The sequence below is a fragment of the Alnus glutinosa genome, chromosome 2, assembly GCF_958979055.1.
Source record: "Alnus glutinosa chromosome 2, dhAlnGlut1.1, whole genome shotgun sequence".
NCBI lineage: Eukaryota > Viridiplantae > Streptophyta > Magnoliopsida > Fagales > Betulaceae > Alnus > Alnus glutinosa.
In genome coordinates this window covers 25,460,254-25,486,179 of record NC_084887.1, presented here as the reverse complement: position 1 = coordinate 25,486,179, position 25,926 = coordinate 25,460,254, and the positions used below count along the sequence as shown (strand labels likewise).

The 25,926-nt window shown below is 36.3% G+C and overlaps 2 protein-coding genes across 2 annotated transcripts; one reads left to right on the top strand and one right to left on the bottom strand.

The window, feature by feature from the left end:
• Positions 1-913: 913 nt before the first annotated feature.
• Positions 914-18,356, top strand: LOC133860024 (DEAD-box ATP-dependent RNA helicase FANCM). Its single transcript, XM_062295651.1, has 23 exons — positions 914-1,037; positions 1,126-1,441; positions 2,069-2,212; positions 3,309-3,391; positions 3,479-3,593; positions 5,160-5,251; positions 5,370-5,424; positions 5,504-5,625; positions 5,719-5,832; positions 6,800-6,993; positions 7,736-7,866; positions 9,663-9,723; positions 9,822-9,892; positions 11,053-11,102; positions 11,168-11,333; positions 11,478-11,605; positions 11,721-12,053; positions 12,136-12,202; positions 12,972-13,634; positions 13,760-14,245; positions 14,464-14,515; positions 14,669-14,815; positions 17,542-18,356. Exons 1-23 carry the CDS (start codon positions 987-989, stop codon positions 18,125-18,127), a joined length of 4,227 nt encoding a protein of 1,408 aa, XP_062151635.1. The 5' UTR covers positions 914-986; the 3' UTR covers positions 18,128-18,356.
• Positions 18,357-19,246: 890 nt separating this feature from the next.
• Positions 19,247-24,978, bottom strand: LOC133861967 (uncharacterized). Its single transcript, XM_062297800.1, has 5 exons — positions 24,055-24,978; positions 22,658-23,125; positions 21,919-22,296; positions 21,761-21,828; positions 19,247-19,713 (listed from the first exon to the last, which is right to left on the bottom strand). The coding sequence occupies exons 1-5, from the start codon at positions 24,691-24,693 to the stop codon at positions 19,497-19,499; spliced, it is 1,770 nt and encodes a 589-aa protein (XP_062153784.1). The 5' UTR covers positions 24,694-24,978; the 3' UTR covers positions 19,247-19,496.
• Between the last annotated feature and the right edge of the window lie 948 nt (positions 24,979-25,926).

Genomic DNA, 25,926 nt, shown 5'->3' with positions numbered 1-25,926 from the left:
CAGAATTATGGTTAATGATTGGCAGAGACAGGAAAATCAAAGACATACCATCTTATTGATAGATTGATTTGTCTTGTTTTGACTCTTCCAATGTCTACAGCGATTACCGAACGAACATTTTCAGTTATGAAAATAACAAGATTTCACAACAAAATAGAGAACGAATTTCTCGCAAATAGTTTAGTTGTATATATTGAAAGGGAAATTGCTGAGAGTTTTAATTTAGATTCGATCTTGATGATTTTGTTTCTCTAAAAGGACGTAAAATAGATTTTTGAACACTTTATATTTTTGTCTTTTTGTATTAGTGCCAACATGTTTTTGTTGCTAATATAATAATTTTGGAACATATTTATGAATTTTTATAATGTACTATTGCGATACACATTGTGTGACAAATTATTCAATTTATATTTTAAATTATGTTTATTGGCCCCTCCAATGTCGATTATCTGGGTCTGCCACCGGTTGGCAGTTTCTTATCCTAATGTTCTAGTTGAGCGAAAAGTTACAAATCAACTTACACCAAATAAATAGGAGTTACATAGAGAAGACAATCTATTTTTCAGCAACTATTCTCTCAATTCATGAAACGTAGTATAGCTTTTAAGAAGTAGCTCAATCGGCTAGGGATCACACACAATGAAGTGAAGGTCACTAGTTTGAATTATTCCTCCCCTTCTTGCGTGAACATGTCAAAAAAAAAGTAGCATAGATTTATATAGGAAGTAATAATCTAGTAGCACCCATTTCACTTGGGTTAAAAGACAAAAACACCTTGTTGGACCCAGAGGGATTGGATTTGAGCCAAGCCCATTACTTACCCATTCTTAGTTTGCATGATCCCAAGACAGAGCCCACTCAGTAGCTTGCCCCGCACTACTCGCTTGGGCGCACCAAAACAGGAGGGCATTTTCAAAGTTTTGCCGCGAGAACTCTCTCTCTCTCTCTCTCTCTCTCTCTCTCTCCAAGGTCCAGACAGTCCGATGACCTCAACCATTACTCACCAAATCATCAACGAAGACGAAGACGACGACGTATGTCCATTTGCTATCACTCTCACTCTATCTCTCTCTAAACTCACCGTTTCGTTTCTCACTCTTATCTTTCTCTGTCTCTCTTTAGGGTTTCGATTGGGAAGCAGCCGTTAGAGAAATCGATGTGGCTTGCCAAACCGGGAAGCCCTCCACTTCGCACGCGGACCAATTTGTTTCCCATTTTGCCCCTCCCAATTCAAATGCTTCATGTTCTAAGACCAAGCAAAAGGCTGGGGTTTCTCGGCAATCTACGCTCGACAAGTTCGTGGCCAAGGCGGGCCTACCGAGGGCTCGGTCGCAGCATCGGGGCGCCGATTTACGTGATCAAGATGGCGTAGAGGGTGATGAACGGGTGAGCTGCATTAACATTGATGCTGAGGCAGCCAAAACTTGGATATACCCAGGTTTTTTTTTTTTTAGACTTCTTTTTAATTTTTACGTTTCTTTTGTGATTGGGCAAATGGGTTAGTAGGTTTCTCGGGAACATTAAGGAAATGGGTTTTAAAGAACTAATTCAAAGTTCGGGTCTTTTCTTTTGGTGATATAGATTTTTGGGTTCTTACTGAAGCAACTGATTTTATTATATTGCTACAGGATAGTTATATCATCAATCTATCTTCAAAATCCTTGTCGTTTAGTAATTTCGAACGTGGGTTATTCTCCTAATGTATTGAACTAACATTAATGATGAAGTAAATAAACTATTAGTCATTTGGTCATATTGTGTTAATGGCGGTTCTTGTCTCAATGGGTTATAATAATTCCTTTTGGTTTTGTTGGAACAATTGATTATAATGCTTCTTTTTTGAGAAAAGTTCAAATTTTACTCGTCACAGTTACCAATGGTCAAGCAGGTCTTCTGATATAAAAAATGGGTTGTGACGCACTACTTCTTGTTTGAGTGTATGAGCTGATTATAATAATATTTAGCTGGATATAGGATTGTTTTATCATTAATTCTTTCCTCAATGTTCAAGTACTGCAACAATAAGCTTATCTTCTTCTTCTTTTGATTGTTTTAAATCATGCAGTTAATGTTCCTCTTCGTGACTATCAATTCGCTATTACCAAGACAGCATTGTTTTCAAATACATTGGTAGCGTTGCCAACAGGACTTGGGAAGACGCTTATTGCTGCAGTTGTTATGTATAACTACTTCAGATGGTTTCCTGATGGTAAACTACTCCTTACTATTATTTACCCCAACCAACTTCCAATTTGGTTACAATTCATTTATTCTCGCACCAGATAATATTATTTGTCAGTTTACTATCAGCTTTGTCCAGTGATGATGCACATAGAAAGCGCCATTTTTGAACCATACGAACAAATTTGTGTTGAAATCTGATTAGTGTTTCATAAAATAATTTAATAATAATTTTTTTTTTTGTTGAAACTAATTCTTAAAAACTCACCATCTGATACCTACATAAGGAAATCAAACTTTTTATAGATTTAATTGTCAATATTAATTTTGGAGGCCATACTCTAGTTGGTTTCATCTCCACCTCAGATATTAACAAACAGACTGTACTTCTGTTTTTTTTCTTTTTTTTTTCTTTTTTTCTTTTTTAAAAGAAAAATAACTTTTGTTCTAAGACATCTGTTTGCATAAGATATATCTTAGAAGTTGATTTTGTTTCTCTCCTCAATGTTTGGAAGATTGACTTTGAGAGAATGTTTGGTATGCTACAAAACATTTTAACCTTTTCATCTCCCCTACCCTTTTCTGGTTGGCAATTTTGTACTGTCTCATTGTAAATGTTGGAAGAGCGTTTTCTTTACATTTTCTTTTTTCTATTATTTATTTTTATTTTAAATATTTCTCTGTAGAAACTCTAGGCTGTTAGAGAAGATCCAAATGGACTATGCATCTTCACTTGTTTCTTGAAACATTATAATGATATTTCTACAAGTTTCTTAGCGTTATTCCATATCCTAATAAACATTTAGCTGGCAAAGCTTTGTTGGGTAATAGAGAGGTCAATGGGTCAACAGCCTGCAAACTTGGGCAAGCCAGCTTCCAGTTGAACCATTATGAAATCCCGGTTCACGTATGCTATCCAAAATTTATTTTTGTATCGCTTAGTTGCCTCTTTATATATGTATATATATATATTTGCAAATTATATGGACAAAATTTTCACTTGGATTACATGAACGCATGTATGCTCTAGTTTCTTGTTTTGAGCATTTTTTCGAGTTTATTTTGAAAGCTTTACTTATCGAACTTTGAAATCTATCCTTGCCTGCTTGGTCTTTCCATGACAGGGAAAATAGTCTTTACTGCTCCTTCTCGACCCCTTGTCATGCAACAGATAGAAGCATGTCATAATATCGTGGGAATTCCTCAAGTAAGCTGCTTCTTCACTCATCAACATAGTGATGATTATAAGAATCATTTACACATTTTGAGAAGATATGTTTCAAACTGATTGCAGGAGTGGACAATTGATATGACGGGTCAGATAAATCCTACAAAAAGAGCATGCTTTTGGAAAACTAAACGAGTTTTCTTTGTTACTCCACAAGTGCTGGAAAAGGATATTCAGTCTGGTGAGTTTTCGAACTATACCTTAATATTTTAGGATTGCTGAAATTGTTATGGTTCACTGTAACATTGAACTGTCATGGAAAGGCATTTCCTGCATGTAATGAGGCAATGGGGTATTTAATATTCTGAAATTTTTGTTAGTAGCCACGATTGAAGATTTCCTTCATCATAGGAAGTACTGAAAGAAGCTTTGGTTGGAAGTAGTGCTTCACAGTTTATGGAGAAGATTAAGGAAAGAAGTTCAGTTGTCAATATTTCAAGAAAGATGTTCATTCAGTACTTTAATGTAAACAATCTTTTTTAATATAAATTAAAAATAAGTAATATAAAGGCTTAACATCAGACAAGAAAACACCCTTATAGATTTTCCCTTTTTCCTTTTTTTTTTTTTTTTTTTTTTTAATTTTTATTTTTAAATGGCAAGGACTCGTGAATGGATATAAAATATTGGATTCATTTGACAAAACTTTCTAGAGGGTACTTTTTGGTTGTGATGTGACGTATAGGTGAAAATAGTTTTAAGTATTTAGTGTTTTGAATTGTTTGTTATGCTTTTGGTTTTTTTGCTAAAAAACAAAAGCAACCCTAAAAAGCGTTGCCAAACGAGTCCATTATATCTTGAGATCTTAGTACTATGTAAATATTTGACTTTTTTTTTTTTTTTAAATAAAAGCAAATCAAAATATATTTGATAGTAACCCTATATCACCATGATTTTATAAGGAACTCTTTTTCCCCATATTGTATGGAGGATAAAAACCTAAATATACCTTCACGAAGAGAGTTTTGTCTTTGTTTTGAGTAGCATATACAACTAGACTTTTTTTATTGATGTGAAGCTTCTTCATAACTCACAAAAGGAGTATATATGCTTCTTGTAGTTTGTCCCCTGTTGCTTTGCCACCTCCTAAGTAACTTCTTTTATGTTCCTGACTTTTATTGGAACAATCATCTCTACCTTCTTTTTGTTGTTGCCCCTATTGGAGTTGTTAATATTTTCTATTATGCTAGTTCATAGTTTTGGCATCAACCACCTAACATTCTCTTACTATTATTCTTTGGTTACCTGGAATGTTATTTATTTTATGGATTATTTGATTTTGGATATCATAAGTCATAACATGGGAAAGAATATGCAAATAGTAATGTCATTTCATTTCCTTGTAGGTCTAGCTGTATACATTTCTATGGTTGTAATTTAGGTTGAAATTCTAATGGGTGGTAATAACTTGATGTGGTGAACATGGTTTAATGATGTTCGGTTAATGCCATAATACTTTAGCTACCAGAGTATTGCCTTAAATTCTTTCATTTTGTCTTCAAATTTGATTTTATAATTGCTCAATCTTGGTGTAAATTGAGAAAACCAACAAGTGGTGTAAGTCTATGCAGGTTAATTTCTAATATACAGTTTCAATTGAATGATTAGTTACTTGCACTTGGACTTAGAGTCTCTGAAATTAATTAGTTCAGCATGACGCTTTAAACCTTTGTCTGAAGTTATTTCATGTGATATCTTTCGGTTGTATCCTCCATTACTTTTTTGCTCATGAAGTAAATTGTCATAGGCACATGTTTGGTGAACTACTTGGTCTTGTTGGTGATTGATGAAGCTCATCGAGCGTTGGGAAATTATTCTTATTGTGTTGCAGTTCGTGAGGTTTTTCCTTTTCTTTCATTCTTTAGTTTTAATCATCCCCCTATACAGGCTTTAGTTCAGTATGTGTTTTTGGATATTGTTACTGGTCTGAGATACTAACGATACTCCAAATTTTTAGTTAATGGCTGTACCAGTGCAGCTGAGAATATTAGCTTTGACTGCCACACCAGGATGTAAGTTACTAACATCTACTTGGGTTCTATAAAGTTTCAAACAATATTTTAGATGCTTATGCTGAATACAATTTATCAGCAAAGCAGCAGACCATCCAGCATATTATTGATAACTTATATATGTCAACACTTGAATATCGTAATGAAAGTGATGATGATGTCAGCCCCTATGTGCACAACAGGAAGATAGAGTTAATTCAGGTATTTATATTTTGTCCTTTTTGGAGCCTTTTCTTCACATAACTATGTGTCTTTGTGTGTGTATATATAACATCTTGGTTGCAATATTACTAGGTTGCAATGGGGCAAGATGCGGTAGAAATAAATAATAAGCTCTCAGAAGTACTACGTCCAATTGTAGGCAGGCTTTGTGCCATTGGAGTTCTCCAGAATAGAGACTATCAAACTGTATGGGTTCCGTATATTGTAATTCTTTAATTATATTTTGGGAAACTGTTTGTTTTGCATTTCTTTTTCAATTGATTATGCCATTAAACGTTGTTATGAATGTTCTTGTTGCAAGTTCTGATTAAGAGTCAGGTTTAATACATTTTCTTGGCAATTGAGGCATTATGAAAAACATACTCCTGTGTTGAGATCAAGTGTTAAATGCACACCAATCGTCATCTTTTAGGAAGGCTTTGATAAGCTGTTGGTAAAGTTCATTGATCGTCATGTTGCATACCAAGATGCTGGTGCTTTTCAGTACATCTATAAAGACATGGGCAGATTAAGTAGCTAACCTGACAAATATTTATTTAAGCTCTGGGAAAATATTTACTGGTCAAGAAGAGGCTATCACAAATTGATGGGGCTTTTTGATGTTCCCTTGAAATACGATGGCCTCATGCTAATTTACATAGCTTTTGATAGAAATAATCTGTTCTCATGATCTATTTTATATTAAACAATCTGTTATGAAAAATTGGCCGTTGGAAAAGGTGGCAGCTGTCCTGCAAAGGGTCATGAAAGCTGTGAAGAGTACTCAAGAGAACTTGGAAATGATTCTCAACCATCTTTATAGTGATGGCTCCCTAGTTTCTTTTTAATAATTAATAATAGCATACGTGAATCGTGATCATAGATTTCTATCACAAATGCTTTATAAAACACAATAAATTTCTGTTATATAAGCGTCTAATTGCCAGCACTTGTGTGTTTTAGAGTAATCAACACATCTCTGGTGTCATATGTTGTATTATGCTTCAAACAAACTGTATTCCAACCAGAAATCGTTTTTGAAAATTTTCTCAGTTGTAAATTTTAGCTCTGAGAGTTTTGCGCTTCACTGCCATTTTATCTCTTTCTTGTTAATGCGCAAACATTCTCTTTGGTCTTCTTACTCATCTCTCCCTCTCTCTTTGGTGGTTGACAGTTGAGCCCATGTGAGTTACTTAACTTGAGGGATAAATTTCGTCAAGCACCCCCGCCAGACCTTCCCCACATTAAGTATAATGAAGTGGAAGGATATTTTGGAGTTCTTATTACTCTCTATCATATTCGTAAGTTACTCTCAAGCCATGGGATTAGGCCATCATATGAAATGCTTGAAGAAAAGTTACGACAAGGGTATGTTCTTGTGCACCCTTCATTTCTGCACTGTCTTTATAAGCTAATACAAGATCTCATAAATTATACTTGCTCATTTTGAGTAATGCTACTCTTCACACTTATTTATCACACCCATTTCATACCGACTGATGTGTCGTGTTTTAAGTGGCTTTCCATGTTAGCCATTTAAAAAAAAGAAAAGCCACTTAAAGCACGTCATGTCGGGCGGTGTAAAATGGGTATGAAGAGTAACATTACTCGCTCATTTTACAAGCTTGTTATGAACTTGTCAATTTATTCCCCAGGATCCTTTCCAATGAGTTGTCTATTAAATATTTTGACTGCTAAAGAACATGGTTTCAATTTTGTCATTCAAGTGCCAAAAACTTTCAGTTTGGGTGGCACAATTTTTGTTGTATCCAGGGTCAGAGTTCCAATAGATCAGACCATTATGCTAAAAACAGCGTAGGTTCCTTTTCAAATTTTGATTTCGAAGTTTTAATTTACCTTCAAGTTGAAGGTTGATATTCTCCATTGTCCAATTATATAGTGAATTGCACACAGGATTGATGCAAATCTTCATGTTTGAGTTGATCTAAAGAATATCACTAACTGGAATTTTAGTTAAATGGGCAGAGTTTTCCTATATAAACATACTAAGTATTGTGGTCGATGTATTAAATGTGGATGACGTGGAATTCAAAGCCGTTTAGAGCATGGTCTTTAAGGTTTGACATCAGCTTAAGCTATTTTTTTGCAGGTATTTTGCGAGATTTATGGGTAAAAATGAAGATATTTGGAAAACAAAGCTCTTAATGCAGCAAAGCTTGGCTCATGGTGCACCTAGTCCCAAATTGTCAAAAATGTTAGAAGTACTGCTTGATCATTTCAGTATGTGGCATGTTATCTTATATCACCAAAATGTTGGACTATTTTGTGCTCTCTGCTGCCTCTTTGTACTATTATTACTAAATTATATTGAGCACTTGATTGAGTCCTTATAAATAGTGGAGGAGTCAGGAACTTTTCCTCTTTTTTTTTTTTTTTTTTTTTGGGGGGGGGGGGGGGGGGGGGGGGGCTAGAAAGGAGACAAAACAAAAAGTTCAAACATTACATAATACAAAAAAGATTCAAACGATATTCTTAATGCGTTAATATTGTCTTATAAGTAAAAAGGTAAAAAGGTGTCCACAAAAGTATATCTTGTCAACTTGGACATAGACATATACAAAAAGCCTCCCCAAAAATTTACAAATTTCCTATCACAGTGAGGTCTGATAATGTTTTAGAGGATACAAATTATCTATTATCATTTCTGTGTTAAAATTTTCAGTGATTTTTGTCTCAATATAGATAACAAAATAATTTGTAAGAAAACCATCTTCCATCTTTTTGTGAAGTCTTGTATTAACCATATTCATAATTGAAAAATACTCGCTCTTAGTAGCTGTTGAAAGCGAAATGGGGACATGTACCAAAGACAGGACTTGGAGCACGACATGTTGACACCCATCTTTTGAAAATGGAGAAACCATGGTTCAGAAATATACTGCTACTGAATACTTATAGAATCAAGCATTGTTGCTCAAGAGAGAGAGAGCCAGAGAGGGGTGACTCTGTTGCAGACTAATTTTTTATTTGTTGCTTCCTTTCTGGGTAAAAGAAAAGACTGAGGTGTTAATGGGTGGGGAAAGATTGAGTAAATGTGTGTAGTGGGGAAGCATGGCCAGTTATGATATATATCTAATTTTTGGGGGTGTCTTCGCCACTGCTAATAAATTAGATATTTTGTGTTTTAACAGTCCTAAATAAGGGGTTCAAGTGTTTTAAGAAAACTGGTAGTTGGTATTGACTTTCCTTGGATGCCAAGAATGAGTTGTATTTTTCATTCCTTACATTGAATTTAGATGTGCTATTTCTTCCTTGGGACTAGAAGTATAGAACCACAATTTATATGCATTAGGCTTACTTTTCTCAGGAACATTTGAGTAACAGAGAATCAACTCTATCAATAATAATATCTTCTCTGAATGAACACCCAGAATTTGTTGTAATTGGCTCACAGGAACTGGAAATATCAAAGATGATTGGGTCTATGATTTTTCCTTTTTCAAGCCTCACCTAGCTGTGCTTTGGATGGTGGAGATAGCCCAATTAGGGATTGCAGCTGGATTTTTTAAGTCAATAGATTCCCCCTTCTTGTCATTGTTTAGGGTCCTCAGTAAATGCTATGTCAAAAAAATCGTTTAGCTCAGTGAACCGATTGCTTTTTTTTTTGATAAGTCAGTGAACCAATTGCTGGACCATGCATGGAGTAAAATGAGAAAATTCAGTATTTCAAGGCTTATTCTAATTCGTTGTACTTGGTTTATCTTTAAATGGTTTTATTTGACTCTGGTTGTATTCTAAATTGTTACTCTAAAATTTCATTCACCATAATAAGTTTTCTAAATCCTTGGTACTGTCTTAGGTTTGAAGAGATCTTCATTATTGGCAGTGTGGAATTTCACTCGGTTGAGATGATCTCTTTTCAATTTGTGAACTATATGTGCCACTAATAATTCACACAGAAGTTTCTGAGATATAGTTAGGTCTATATTGATAGGCAGGCTTAAATCTCAAATTTGAGTGAGCTTGAAAGTTTTGATATTTGTTGGTTAATGTGACAACTATAAATCCGGTTGCAGAAACAAAGGATCCACAAAACTCGAGGGTTATTATTTTCTCCAATTTTAGGGGAAGTGTCAGGTAAAAGAGATTATTTTCTATTCAACTCAGTTTTGATGCTTCCAGTCTATTGTGTATTTCTTAATTTTTTTTCTTGGTCATAATATACAAACATTCAGGGACATAATGGAAGCACTAGCAAATATCAGGGATTTAGTTAGAGCTACCCAGTTTATTGGCCAAAGCTCAGGTATGTTGTGTTTTCCGTACTTTGTATTTAGCCATTTGAGTATATGTTTTAGAGACGGTTTTACTACAAAACTTGACTTTGTCTTTTTTTTTTTTTTTTGGGGGGGGGGGGGGGGGGGGGGGTTGACATTAGATATTATTTACTTCAATTTTTTTTTTTTATAAGTAATGTCAATTCATTAATAAAGTGCAGAGGGACGCAACCCTAATACACAGGAAGTATACAAAAGTGCCCCTAATAGGAACGAATAGAAAATAAATTTAAAAAGTTTGCATAAGTAAAAACATTTACGCTATGATGAGACGCTATCCAAATATATAACATGTTAAGCAAACGCTTCCTTAGAATACACCACATTAAACACAACAGAACTAACCGCCAAACTTCCTTAACTGGATCATACCCAAACGACACACCCCAACTAGTAGTCAACAACTCTAGCACCATTCGTGGCATAACCCACTCTACCCCAAATAAATTAAGAATGTAACTCTATAGATCGCGAGCAACTTCACAGTGAAGTAATAGATGTTCAATTGACTCCCCACTCTTTTTACACATACAACACCACTCAATCACCACGACATTCCTCTTTCGCTGATTGTCATACGTCAAAATTTTACCTAAAGCTATTGTCCATACAAAGAAAGTTTACTTCATGTTAAAAATAGCACCTGCCATATGTTTCATCATAGATTGAAAAGAAGTGATTATTTCAATTACAAAATTGGAGATCTCCTATGTTATTGAAAATATTAAAGCCTTCTCCCTTGCCACTTGGATCACCTACCTACACCCATGTTCCTACCTAGACCCATGTTACATGACAGGGGCAGATGATACGATGGGTCCTTAAATTAAAATTCACTCGTACACACATACAAACACATATTAGTATATGTATATGCATATTTTTGTATGCGTGCATGTGTCCATGTGTCCATCTTTGTTTCAGTACTCCTATATCTGTTACCAAGCGTTACCAAGCCTATCGCTCTGCTACATCCATCATGACTTCACCTTCTCTCTTTTATATTTCTTCCCTTGTAGTTATATTCTTCATTTTTAATACTAAAAGAAAACATCGACCGTAATAGGCGACAAGTTTACTTGGGATGCTAATATTTTGTAAAAAATTTATAATTTATGGTTTCTTACAGGAAAAGCATTGAAAGGCCAGTCACAAAAAGTTCAACAGGATGTTTTGGAGGTAAATATGATACTCTTTTATGATTTTCTCTGCTCTTTGTCGTGGCTTACTCTGTTCTCCCACAGAAATTTCGAGCTGGTGGTTACAATGTCATTGTTGCCACATCAATTGGTGAAGAAGGACTGGATATCATGGAAGTTGATCTTGTAATATGTTTTGATGCTAATGTGTCACCATTGAGAATGATTCAGCGCATGGGGAGGACTGGAAGAAAGCATGATGGACGAGTTGATATCCTTTTTGTAATTTGGATAATGCATTTTATTGAATAGGCTATTTGTGAGACTAACACAAGCATAATTCTTCACTTCTTCCAGGTTTCAACACCTTGACAAGTTTCTAATGCTAACTGGAGTATTTCCTTGACAGTATTACTAGTTTTAGCTTGTGAAGGGTCAGAATTGAAAGGTTACATGCGAAAGCAGGCAAACGGCAAGGCAGTTAGAAAACATATGCGAAATGGGGGGATGAATAGCTTTAATTTTCATTCTAGTCCAAGGATGGTGAGATCTTCTAAAAGATGTTTATTTTTTTTAAAAATTTTAATTTCGCCTTCTTGACATATAAATTCATTTAATAATACTGTTATTATAATTTTTTCCTCCCTTTTCTGGGCAGATTCCCCATATTTACAAACCAGAAGTCCAAGTTATTGAGCTGTCGATTGAACAATTCATTCCTCGCGGAAAGAAAGTGAAAGATGATCATGCTATTCAAGCATCTGTTTTGGAAGACAAACTAACGGCTGCTGAGACTAGTTTAATTGCCAAATATTTCCACCCTACTGATGCAAATACATGGCGGCCATCTCTTATTGCCTTTCCTCACTTCCAAACATTTCCATCCAGAGTGCATAAGATAATGCATGCATATAGAACTGGGATGTTGATTGATACGATGCAATGTTTGCAAGGACTAACCTTTTCCGAAGACTGCAAAACCACTGTTGAGGTTCTATTTGAACTTTTTGTGCTTTAATATTTCTCTTATTGCATTATACTGTTCTTCTTATTCGATCATGTGATGGATTTAGGATGAAGTCTTTCTGGGAAAGAGCTTGGTGGTCAACACTGCTGAACTGCATGGCAATGGAACAGAAGGTAATGTAATCTCTAATAGCTCTAAAAGAGTTGTATGGCAAAAGGTTGGGTATTCAGAAAGCATTCTGGTGTGTTCACTTTTGAGGGATGGTTGAGATCATATGCATTGGAACACTAAGGGGGAAAGAAGTCTTTGTACTTGTACATTATTCGAATTCAGTTAGAAGTTTAGGTACATTTACTTATGTCTTTTTGGTTTCAAGTCCCAATGCTCGTGTCATTCGAGCTGCAGTGTATTTTCTCATTCCCTAGTTAGAAATGAGCACTAAACATTTATAATTATGTATCTCTACAAATAATTTAAAAGGACTAAAGCTACTTAAATAATTACATCTGTATGTAAATTTTTTTCCCTTTTCTTAACACCCTACTTACAAGTTATCCCACTGTTTATGCAAATAGATATAGGCATTGTTCATATTCTCGAATCAAGTTGCATCCTGAGACTGTTACTCTTTTCAGCCAAAGTCTGAGTGGAGTTTCTGAGTCTTGAATCTTTTAACTTATATAGTGTGTTGTTGAATCATAACATAATAGTGGCCTTGGATCTTTATTACTGTTCCTCTTGCTTTTTCATTCTCCCAAATCTCAATGTTGCAACTTACTATATCATGGTAAGTATTAGCTTAGCTCTATGAAAGTTGTATTGTATTGTTATTTCTGGATTTTCTTTGTTTTGTTTGTGATATTGAATGTCCAGAAGTTGCATGCTATTACTGATCAATAAATATTATTATTGGGGATGTAAATACCTTCAAATATTGTGCAGGTTTGCTAGTTTTTGATAATTCTCCAAACATAAGATCACAAAGAGAAGTATTGGACTCTGAAGTATCACCTAGGAAGATCACAAGAACCAAAGAGAAGCATATTGTGCCTGACTTTTGTATCGAAAATCGTCCTGTGCATTCCTATATCTTTGGTTCAGATTATGTATCACTTGATGCTTTTGGAAAGGTCTTGATTTTATCTGTCCCTTTACTTCCTCTCAAAGAAGGGTCACATTCTAAGTGTACAATTGCAAGCAGTACAAAGTCGCTGAATTCTTTAAAGCAAGATTCTTGCTATTCGAGGACTTCGACTGAAGGCAACAAGGAACTAGTTATGCAAGCTATGGCTGCTGTAGAAATAGCTTCTCCAACAAGATGCATAAAGGACGAGACTCTGCCAACATCTGGATTATGTGACTCTGATGCCCAGCAGGTGAAGACATTGGATGAGGTTGAGAATAGTCCTGAAACACCACCTTTAAAGGGAAATCGTTCAAATGAACGAGATACTGCTAGTGAGACGCCTGATGTTGTGGAAATCAAGGCACTCTTGCCTCTGGCTGATGAATGCAGAGATGACTTCAGAGATATTGAGCTGAGTCCACGACTGACTAATTTGATTAAATGTGGTGTTGTTCCAGAGTCCCCTGTAAATGATAGAGGTCTGCATTCTTCTCCAGATCTTAAATCATTCTACCTTAGGTTCAGGGACTGAAAAACTTTGCTTACATTTGAAATGTGTACAGGGATTAAGAATTTTATGTTGAAAGAAATTGGATTTTTGCAGGGCTACCAAATGGTAAAAAGAAAAATGAATTTCTCTTTCCAGATCTTGTTCCACCAGCCCAATCGCCGACTGAGTTGATAGTGAAGTCTTCAAGTCCAGGAAAAAATGAAAAGGACATTATGGAAATTAGCAACTATAGAAGAAATGGATCTGTTTCTCCCGTTAATATTGCAATTCAAACTCCTGTACTCAAGTTGAACAATAATGCCAGCATAACTGGTTGTATATCCACTTCTCCAGTTGTTGAGGAAGCCCAAACTCCATTTGCAAACTTGACAAACAATAGCTGTAGCAAAGATTGGCATTTAAGTTCTGGAGACAAGTCAGAAAGTGTTCAACAAAAGCGCAAGTTTAAAAGGTTGCGCAAAATTGGAGATTGTGGAAGTAGGAAAATGAAAAGCATAAAAGAAAATCTTGTCGTTCCAATAGCAAATCTTGCCAGATCATTTTCTAGTAACAGTCCTATCCAAAATAAGCATGCCAGAGGTACCTTGAATTCCAAGTCTGATGCCTCTAATTGTCTGTACTTTCCAGTGCTGGAATTTTCTTATTTTTCTCATCTTATATTTTCTCCTGAAATTGAGTCTCTATAGCCATCTTTTTGGTTGAATGGAGCTTGAATATACTGGTTATGGTGTTGCAGTATGTTTAACAACCAAGTTTTCTATTGAGCTGTATACTGACTTAATACTTGTTGCGTTCAGGTAAAAAGAATCCTGTTAAAGATGCCAGAGCCTTCATTGAGGAGGAGGCTGAGTAAGTTTTTTTGCAGATAATTGAATTAACATCACACCTTTCATTTTGTCAAACACCCACCCCCCCCCAAAAAAAAAATAAAAAAATAGGAGTACTTTCAATTTAAAGTTTGAAGAATGTCCATTCTGACTTATTGTTTAATGAATACCTCAGGGTATCTTCAGACACTGATATTTCTGATGATGAGGAAGATGAGCAGGACGACAGTTCATATGATAGTTTCATAGATGACAGGATCAATCCAACAGTAGCAAGTAGTCCAGCTGAAAGTTGTGGAAATGACATGATGGCAATTTACAGGTGTTTTTCTCTCTCTCTCTCTGAAGCATGTGTTTGTTGGGGTTACCTCCTTGGTGGGTGGAGGCAAGGGGGATTGCATCCTTAGGAACACAAAGGTATCTAACTCATATGAGCATGTAAATCTTTTAAATCTCGATAGTATGGAGAATACCACAAATGCATGATTTGGTGATGGCATAAAATATTCTCCAACTTCTACTTTTTTTGACAAAATCATTGATTGTTGATCAAGTGGCATGTAAATGACAAGCTGATAGTGGTCCAAAAAGTTTCATTATTCCAAACTTTTACTCCTATTTTACAGGAAATAGGAACTTAAGACCTTCATTTGTGGTTCAAAACAATCTATAATTTACAGAAATAAAGATGACATGCATGTTAACCTATTATTTGTTAATATTTCTGTATCATGAATGAGGGTACTAGGCTTTGTATGAATATCTTATAACTTAAAGTATTATGCAGATATATGTTGATGAAACTCCTATTTCAAATCCATCTAAAAAACCTGGTTTTTTTTTTCCTCTTTGTTTAGAAAGTTTTCTATCTACTATCCTTTTAATAGAAAACTCTTTAAATAAACTTTTCCCCATCCCAGTTGGCGTTGCTAACCGTATTGAAAAAATTCAGCCGGAATTCTTGTGGGGGTGGAGTGGGAGATGAGTTTAAATTCCATCTAGACAGTTGGTCCAAGATTTGTACTCCGATTTCCTCAGGAGTGTTGGGGGTTAGGAATCTAATTCTATTTAACCGAGCTCTCTTGGAGACATGGCTATGACTTTACAACACAGGGGGGAACGCTTCATGGAGATTGGTGGTGGAAGTTAAATATGAGAGCATGTGGGAAGGGTGGTGCTCCAATGCGGTATACAGGTTCTATGGGGTGGGGGTGTGGATAAACATTAGGAGGGGATGGGAGGGTTTTTCTAGATTTGTGAGATATGAGGTGGGAGATGAGCTTAAGACTCGGTTTTAGCACAATGTTTTGTGAGGAGATCAGACCCGAAGGAAGCTTTCCTGGTTTTATATTGTATTGCCCGTTTTAAGGAGGCCTTGGTGGTAGACCATATGGTGGTGGCGAACAACATATGTCAGTGGAATATCACCTTTATCAAACCCATACATGATTGGGAGTGAGAGATGGTCACCTCTTTCTTCAACCTCTTGTACTCTCTCAGATTGAATAGCGATGGCGAGTATAGATCATGTTGCCTCCCATTCAAAAGGCTGACATTCGAGGTTAGATCATTTTATCATGCTCTTAGCCCCTCTACTAGTGTTTCTTTCCCTTGGAATGAAAAATTAAGGTATCTATGAGAGTGACTTTATTTGTATGGACAACGACATTCGGAAGGATATTGACCTTGGATAATCCAAGAAAGAGGGGCTTAATAGTGATAGATTGGTGTTGTATGTGCAAGAACAGTGGGGATTCCATCAATTATCTTATGCTCCATTGCGGAGTTGCTAAAGAATTGTGGGTATTGGTTTTCCATCTTTTTGGGGTAGAGTGGATAATGCCCAGTTGGGTGGTGGAGTTATTGGCTAGTTAGAGTGGCCATTTTGGTAGACATCGTTACTTAGAAGCTTGGAGGATGGCTCCCAACTGTGTGATGTGGTGCATTTGGAGAAAGTGCAATTCCTGTAACTTTGAAGATTGTGTGAGAACGGTAATAGCTTTGAAAGATTTATTGTTCAAGACTCTATGGGTGGATGGTTGCTCACAATAGTTCTCACTTTGCTAACTTTGTTGAGTTTCTGGATATGTGTTCCTTTCCCTCTTCCTAAGCGGGTGTTTCTCTTGTATACTCCTTGTGTATTTGAGTTACGTCCCTTTGTACTTTAATAAGATTGATTTAGTTATATATATAATTATATCCTTTAAGAAACCAACCATTGCAAATGACTAAGATATTGACTCTTATGTGGTTTATAGTTAGTAATGAATAGCAAATTCTCTATTAGGGAGGATATATAGATCCATCATATTCGTTTAGGTTAATATATAAAATTTAAGAAAGAAATGGGGTGTAGGAGTGCTTTTGTCTAGTTAGTGAATATACATGATGGAAATACAAGAGATTTTATCTTAGATCTTAAAGTAAAAGCTTGTGGTATTTTGTTGCTTATTTGTCTATGCAAAATTTGAATTTAATTTACATCATTTCCTAAAAATTAAAATTAGTGTACTAATGTTAGCAAAGGAGGTTTAGAAGTTAACATTTTGTTTATTGTTTTAGAATAAAATTGTTTAAAGTGGCTGCTTGCCGGTAAAAATTGCATACCACGGCAAAAAACAGAACATTATGTGGTTATTGATGGTAAATCATTAAGTCTCACCTTGGTCTTTGAGGTTTAGCTAAAATGGAGATATCACTATTGAGTCATAGTTTCAAAAGAATTCTTCATTGACACTATGTGATTTTGTTCAAGTTTTGCATATTTAACAGGGTTGGCATTCAAACATTGTTTCTGAACTCAAAAGTAGAAAGATTTTAGTGTTTGTTAAGCTTTTAGCTCCTTTCTTATTTTAGCCTCCTCTTCTAATTCCTATCTTACATGATTATCCTCTCTCCCCAACAATATGCACAGCATGCGCTCCGCTAAACATCTCATATTCTTAATGCTCTCTATAATTCTTCAAAATTCTCTTTAATATATTCATTGTTGGCCTTTTTCTGTGTTGAGGCCACAATTTTTCTTAACAAATGAATCTCCATCAACAGGCGTTCTTTGCTCAGCCAAACACCAATGGAGAGGCAGCGTAAATGTGCTGACAGTTCTAGTCCCAACTCTGTGGCTTCGATGACCAGAACATGTGAAACTGCGAGTACTTCGGGGAAAACCTTGTATTCTCTCCAGACGCCTCAAACTGAGTTTGCTAATCAATCAGCTGGGAGAAATTTAGAATCCTTTCAAACGAGGAGGCCCTCCTCACAAGTTGTGCCTTGTACAACTAGTGTTTCCCAAAGAGGAAATCATGAGATGGAAAGTCGAAAAAGAAAATTGCACTTTTGTCGATCAGAATCTGTTCCTACAATCAACCTAGAGCCAGAATTCTTGCTTCAGTCAGAGACTGCAGCAGCCAGAGATTCATTTCATCACGGTGACACAAATTCGGATACGAAGGAGGATGCATTTTATGATGATCAATTTTATGAAGGTCTTGACCTTGATGCAGTGGAGGCCCAGGCTACCTTGCTTCTCAAACAGAAATCTGAGATGTCAATAACAGAGCAAGATGTAATTCCTCAATTACACCCACAAAATTGTAGTCTTCTCAGTTCTCCTTCATTTGATCTTGGGATATGAAAATGTGGAGTCAAACAAATCTGGTAAAAAGACTTTTGGTGATAGGTTCTTTTTCCTTTTTTTTTTTTCTTCGAAATTTTAGAAAATACGAAGGAATAAATGTTTTTTATTTTTTGGGCGGGGGTGGGGGAATCATACAGGTGTAATTTATTACAGTTTATTGTATAAAGTCCATGAAAAGAGTGTAAGCCAAACATCAATACAAAAATGTCAATTTTTTTAGCCTCAAGGAGTCGAGAGAATGTACGTATAAATGTGTACGAAAATTACCCTCGTGCAGTTTTATTGTTTCTATTACGGCTTGATGAACTAGATTACTCACTTGGGTTGGGATTAACTCAGGCCAGACCACACTACCCATCAGCTGAGCTCCTCTCCCCAAGTTAATATCAAAACACTTTTAGTGGGACATATTACCGCCAAAATCAACTTTTAAGCAAAGGTGACAACTTTCTCCAAAGGTCTAGAGTACAGCTTCAAAAAAACATAGTCCTTCTATAAATGACCACAGGTGACTAAGCAAGTGTAAACATTCAATTTTTGGGTTGATAAGTTTTTACGTGACTTGTAAATTTGACATGAACTTAACACAAAATTAATGGATTAGATTTTAAGGGTTTGACCCGTTTAATTAAATGTGTCCAGCTAAGATTAACCTATATAGTCTTATACTCGTGTCTCGACACGATTCAACACAACATAAGACATTTAGGAGTAGTGTCTTAACACGACCCAAATCTGACATGCGACATTTAAAGCTGATAATTTTTTTACATGCACTCAAAATAATTAATGAATTAAAGTTAAGAGGTCTAACCCATCTGATTAAATGCGTCAGGTCAAAGTTGAGAAATTTGAAATGTTTAATTAAATGATTCGGATTAAATTTAACTTATATAGTCTTGGACTCATGCCTCAACACACAAACACGAATTGTCAACCCGTAGCTGTAGGATACCGTGGAGACTGCCTTCCTGACTTGAACTGATATACAAACCCCTTGTTAATCTTGAAATATTTACATCTCAATGAGAACCCCATTTGGTTACTTGATCAGATAAACCAGATCCCTATTTTAAAAAGCTAGAAAAATGAAACACAAACAAGTTGCAACGAAAATTTCAACCAAATAACAAAGCAACTCTTCATTCAAAGAAGTAAAGCTTCTACAGGATAAATAGCAGACTAGCAAAGCATTCCACAACCATACAACTTTTTCTACATCTCTAGGGGGTTAAAGGGTTAAAACAATTTTTACATGAACAAAGGACCTAAACACATTACCCAGAGATTGTCAGATAAAAGCAGATACCTCTGACATAATTCTGGGTTTAACAAAAAAAAACCAAAGGACCAGAATAAAGTGCTGCTAGCCTGACATGAATGACGACATGGCTCGTCTGAAATCCAAAGACTTTAGGGCGGACTCTGGGAAATGCTTCCCACCGGGTACCCATAGACCCCCCTTATGATGGGGCATCAGCAACTGTGGTTGGCTACTTGTTGCACCTTCACCAGCTTCCGCAGATGGAACTTCTTTCTTTTTCTTCACGAATTCAAAAAACTCTGCAACCTGGCGTGCATACCTTCAACAAAGCAAAATTTTCAAGATAAATAAAAAATGCATTTTGGTGTTGCTATTAACACAGGATATTAGTGCACAGATCTTACAGAAATCACAGTCAACTGAGTAACAAAGAATGAAGAACAGATTATGGCACAATTTTGGCAATGCATAAGAACATAACCAAGAAATGAACAATAACCTCGATCGTCTGTAACCTACAAGACTTCCTACATGTCTTTCCTTTCTTTTTCTCCTTTGGGGTTGAGATGCACAGAAAGGCGTTCAGGACATATGATTTGAGGGGATTGGGAAAAGGAAGACTTCAGGTGCATGCCACTGTTCAGCTAATTAACCTTAATGTACACCCTGCCAAATATTATTCAAAAAAAAAAAAAATGTACACCCTGCCAAATTATTGAACAAAAAGCATATTACTCTAGAGAAAAATCTTCTTTACAGAATTTCTTGCTGATGGCCACCAAAGGTTAATGATCATTTCATTATTCAGGGACCCACATGTTTCACCTACAGACATTACTAAAGGGTTAAGTAAAAAAACTAAATGTTAAAATTTTTGTTTTCTGTCTTTAGTTTTTTCTTCTCAAAACAAAAATATTAATAAACAACTCAAATCATTAAAAAAAAAAAAAAACAATTTTCACCTTTATGTCATATTAGAACATTTTTTTGAACCAAAAACAAAAAATACCCTCCAAAACACATTAATAAACAGACCTTAAGTGTCTTTTAAAGCACAAAAAGCGGCGTATGATCCATGCAGAAATATTATTGTCCAACAGTCAACAGATTGTATTAAAGGAAGTGTAAGTTAAGTATTCATTTTTGGTTGGATTTAATATGCAGAGTGAATGATGGAAATTTTATAAAAAGCATAAGGCGCCTCTAAGTACACAGGTAATATATACAGGAACTCTAACTAGAACGAGCAAAACAAAAACCCACACAAAACATCAAGAAAAACCCACAAAACCCGTAAAGCCCTCCGACCCAACAAGCACTCAAACTCGAAACCCACAAAACACCAAAAGCCCTCTGACCCAAAACTCACACAAAGCACTCAACACTACAGAATTACAGAAGCAATAATACAACCCACATATATGCTCTGACAAATAAACATATGGAAGTTATAAGAAGCACGTGGTCCACATCAGTAGGTAGTTCCCCCTATCTTTTGTGGGAGACTACCCTTATTCAAAATGTAATTCGTAGAATTTGTTAGCTTTAATATACTTAAGGCAAAATGCATTTTCAAAGCCAGAGCAATAAGTCATAGGTGTTTATGTGGCCACTAGCCTGATTTCAAACATATTTCCTTTTTTTTTTTTTTTAATAGACACAGAATTCATTAACAGTAAAATGACTGCATAATTTCTCCAAAAAATTAGGAGGGGTGATAAGAAACACCAGAAATTTACCTTCAAAATAGCACAAACATCTAGAAGTTTATGTGGTTGGCGGTTACCCTGCTGCACCCACTATAGATCCACCTCTTTCATTTACCATACCGAACTTTATGGTTCTTTCATACAGAATGTCAACTAAATGTGTTGGCTACAAAATGTGAGCATACACATAGTAGCTATTTAGTTGTTTCTATGTGTATAATCTTTCTACCGGATGAAATGCTCATTTGTATTTTCCATCAAACAGCATATTACATGGCATGTCAAACAAGGCAACACTTGCACCATAATAGCAGAATACAGTTCAGATTGATTGGACTATTAAAGACAAACACGCCATCAATGGACCAAATATAACTGATCCAAACAAATTTACAGAGCAAATACAGGAAGTGTGTTAAACCATCCAAACCACAACTATGACAAAACACAATGTCATCGGAAACATCACCAAAATGCTCAATGAGATATGAGACTAAAATAGAACAAAGTATAATGCAATGAAAATCTTGACAAACATTTTTAATTTAGCGGTCCATGCATTGCATTTTTTTTTTTGTTTGGTGGGGAATGGGGGGAGAAACAAAAATATTTCTATGCGTGCTTATTAAATATCAAAGCAAGAGGTTGTTATCTTACTGCCTCTTTGCTTCAATGTCTTTGCTGAAATCAATGTTCGGCTCACAGTCAAGAACTAAAGCAGGAACCTGCCAATGACCAAAATATTTTTAGTTAAAATTGTAAGAAGATCAAGTTATGAGAAGTTCATTAAAAAGTAGCAATAAATGATAAGGTACCTTCTGGATACTTGAATGCATATGATCACCCTCCAAATAGAACACACGGTCCCTTATATCAGGATGTAAAGAGCTGTCCATATGCAAAGGTAGCTTACTGACGGACAATACACCATGATTTCCACTTTGGAATGGGAAAAGCCAGTTCTCATGCTTTTCATGTAAGCCACGGAGATAATCTAGGGAGACTCCACCCTCCTCTGTTCTTTTTCTTAGCTGCATGCGCTGGTGGCAAGTATCAGGACTTGCTCTAAGATATATAAAACCATCAGGAATCAGCCCAGGCAAGCATGATACCACTGGATCAAACCACGAGTCATAAATACTGATCTCCATCTCATTCATCCAATTTGCTTCATGAACAGCTCGTACAAAGACCTTTATAGAATAAAAACAAAATAAAAAGGAATCAGCCTTGAAACTCTTGAATTGGGTTTTTTCTTCATCTTGAATGGGATCGACCAACAGGAAAAGTAAGATAACCTGACACATCTTAAAAAGTTCAAAAATCCTCTTGGATCCTTTCATTCATTTTTGCATGGAAAGTAATGAACAAATAAAATTTGAGATCAAGATTGGTTGTCAGAATTTATAGTTTGCCAAATACATTATGTAATATAATCTACCTTATTACATCACATTAAGACCAACTTAAAAACAAAAAATAAAGATAAATAGAGAGAGGGAGGGAGGGAGGGAGGGAGGGAGGGAGGGAGAGAGAGAGAGAGAGAGAGATTACCATCCTGTCACTGAAAACACTCCTCTCCATCAATCTGAGGGGCTTGATACCTCCGGATGACTCTCTCTCTTGCATAACCCTCGTAACAAAAACATAATTCTGGAAGGTATAAGCATACCTTTCTGGCTCGGCATAAAAAGCATCCAATATATTAAAGTGGTCAGGTCCAACATCCTGCCACTTGTTAATAGGTTCTGGAACAATCTCAACAAGATCGCGTAGCTCAAGTGTTTCGTTAGCTATTCTCTGAAGGAAAGTTGTCTTTCCAACACTGATATTTCCCTCAACACAGAACGTAAGTCGTTTCTTCTGGGCTGGCTTCACATCTGAGTTTGAATTGTCCTCCTCCAACTCTTCATCAACACTCTCTTTGATGTATGTAGTTATACTCTCAGCATGATTTCTGTGTATGATTCCCACAGAACTCTGTAAGTACTCGACCATCTTCTGACTAGATTTGCCAAAGAACTGCAAAGGAAAGCAGAGAAGTCTTCATCATGGAAGAGTTAGAAAAAGTCCATATACCAGCAATAAAATGTTCTCTTCTGTTTGCAATAGAAGATGAGCTTGTGTTTTGTTTCTCTTACATAACTTACAACAGAGTCAAATCCCCTTAAGAGTAAAAGGGGAAAAATATGCTGCTATAATTTTTTTCATGTCCAGGTTATTGTATGCAAGATGAGCCTGAATGCCAATCACACACACAAAGACCTGAACGTTGCGTTGGACTGGTTGGTCAAATAGAAAAAGGACGAGCTGCTAAGATGAAATGAGCCTATCTTTCCTTCCCCAATAGATTAATTGATTTGCGCCTATGAAACAACCATTAATTAGACAAAGTTAGCCCTGGGAAATTTCTGCTATAAATTTCAAAAGACTGAATAATTGAGCGGAATAAAGTCTGCTGTGAGTTGCGCAACTTGGCAAGAGTTGGATTTCAGCCAAAAAAAAACAATGTGGCATATATAACAAAAATATCAACTCCTGGATAAACTCCAAAAAGCTGTATGTCATGACAAAATCACTCTGCTAAATTTTTCATCCATGAATTCAAAAAAAAAAACGAGTTAATCCAAGTAAGTTCAGTAGTAAGTGGGCAATATGAGTAGAGTTGTACTTCAAAGGCCATCAGAAATGACGCTCAACACTCCAGAATACAGAATTTAGCAATAACCAATAAAATCCATTTCGGATACACCCTTTCTCTAATCCACGAAACTAAAAACGACAGCCAATATATCTTCTCTTGCACTATCTAGCACCATAATGTAAATTTTTTTTTTTTTTTTTTTTTGATGAACTAAAAGCTATATAGAACCAACACAGTCCATAATTTATCGAGCCCATAATTTGTTTTTACTGCAAAACAATTCAACATTTTTCAGAGAAAACAGTACCTTATCCTTGTACAACTGCTTGAGCTCAGCAAGTCCCCCAATCCCCTTCTCCACCAGCTTCCTCAAATTCCTAGGCCCCACGCCCGGAATGGTCAACAAGTCCGGATTCCCAACAATCAATGACGCCGAACCCCTCTGCCTCCTACCAGTAGTACTACTACCACCACCACCACCACTCAACCTCAAAGGCTTCTCCTCCGACCCCTTCTCGCCTTCCTCGCCATCGCCACTCTCCGAGACCTTCTCGGAACCCATCGTACCCTCCGACCCATCAGCGCCCGCGTGCGTCCAAGCCGCCCGGGACCCACCACGCCCGTCCTTGAACACAAACCAGGCCCGGAAGGGCGGTCTGTTGTCAACTGCGCACCGGCATATAACGCAGCAATTTCTGGGCTTTGCGGCGGCAAAGAAGCGAGAGGATATGGCTGCGGTGGCGGTGGTGGTGAAAGACTTGGTGGAGGCGGTGAGGGCAGAGGAGGAAGTGGGGTTGGGCAAGGAGTGTGTGGCTGGTGGGGTTGGCATTGAGCGAAGATGGCTTCTTGGGGTTCTGAAGCGTTGGGTTCTGGTGGCGGGGTTTTTGAAAGGAAGAGACAACAGGTTGTTGCTAGGGTTCTTGAATGGCAATGAGAGCTTCTGCATACCTTCTAAGCATTTCCCACTCGCACCGTTTTTTGTTTTATTCTTCTGCGAAGTTCAGAACAGAGATAGAGAGGGAGGTAGAGAGAGGGACTGAGGGAGGGAGAAAAAGAGAGAGAGAGAGAGAGAGAGGAGGGTTTTTGAAAAGAGATATGGGGTGTAGTTGAGGGTTTTGGATGCTTTTTGACCCTCATGAGAGGATGGCATTTTAGGGTTTTAATTATTTGTCTGAAATTCTTTTCCTTTTTGGGTTCGAGAATCGAGATACCATGGGGCACGGTCTGACAGTATTTTCCCTGCAATAGAGTAGAGATTTACTTCAAAGGAACACATTTGACTTTTACAATTTTTTTTATTAATTTATGTGACAATATTTTAATAGTAAAAAAAATTGATAAGTAAATTTAATTGAGAACCCATTCGATAAGGATGTCCAATAAAATTTAATTTTTGCAGTTTTTAATAAAATATTAACACATTTTTTATTTTTTTATTTTTTTAAAGTGACGTTTTTTTTTTAATTATTATTATTTTTTAACGATAACACTCTTCCTTCAAATGCAGTTTTTTAATTATTATTATTATTAATTAACACATGGAGAGAAATGTGTTCTATAAATACTTTCCTCGGCCATGGGAGGGACGTACGTAGCACGTGTGATGGATGTTTGAGAAACCATAAGTAAAAGATTGATGAAAAAAATTTGAGCGAGCCCATGATAGCTGTAATGAAAGCGTTCTCATTGTAATGTTTCCTCTTTTGTTCTTTTGTTTATTTTGTGGGTGCAGTGGGTAGCGCGTGTCACGGATTTTGGGAGACGGGTTTGCCAGAGACAAGACAACTTTCTACCTGAGCTGGGAGACAAAGATTATTAAACGCATTAAATTAAGGAGTAATTATTCCTTGCAGCGCGCCATCATCACACAAAGGGAACGGTCCAACTCATGGTTTTACGTGATCTTGACACGTCATCTTACAAGGGAAGCGTTCTCATCGTTTTACACGCTTGATTTTTGACCCTGGCTGCTAGTGTCTGTGTATTGGTGGATCTCTACCCCTCGGCTTTGTACGGCTGGATCTGATTCTAGAAAAGTTGATAGCTACGTAACATCTTACGTGTAAATTATCCATTCAAATTTGGAAGGAGGTTGAAAGACTACTAATAAGATTCGTCAGATTAAATAAAAATTTAATTATTTAATCACTTATTTAGTCGGATCTTATAAATGATATCT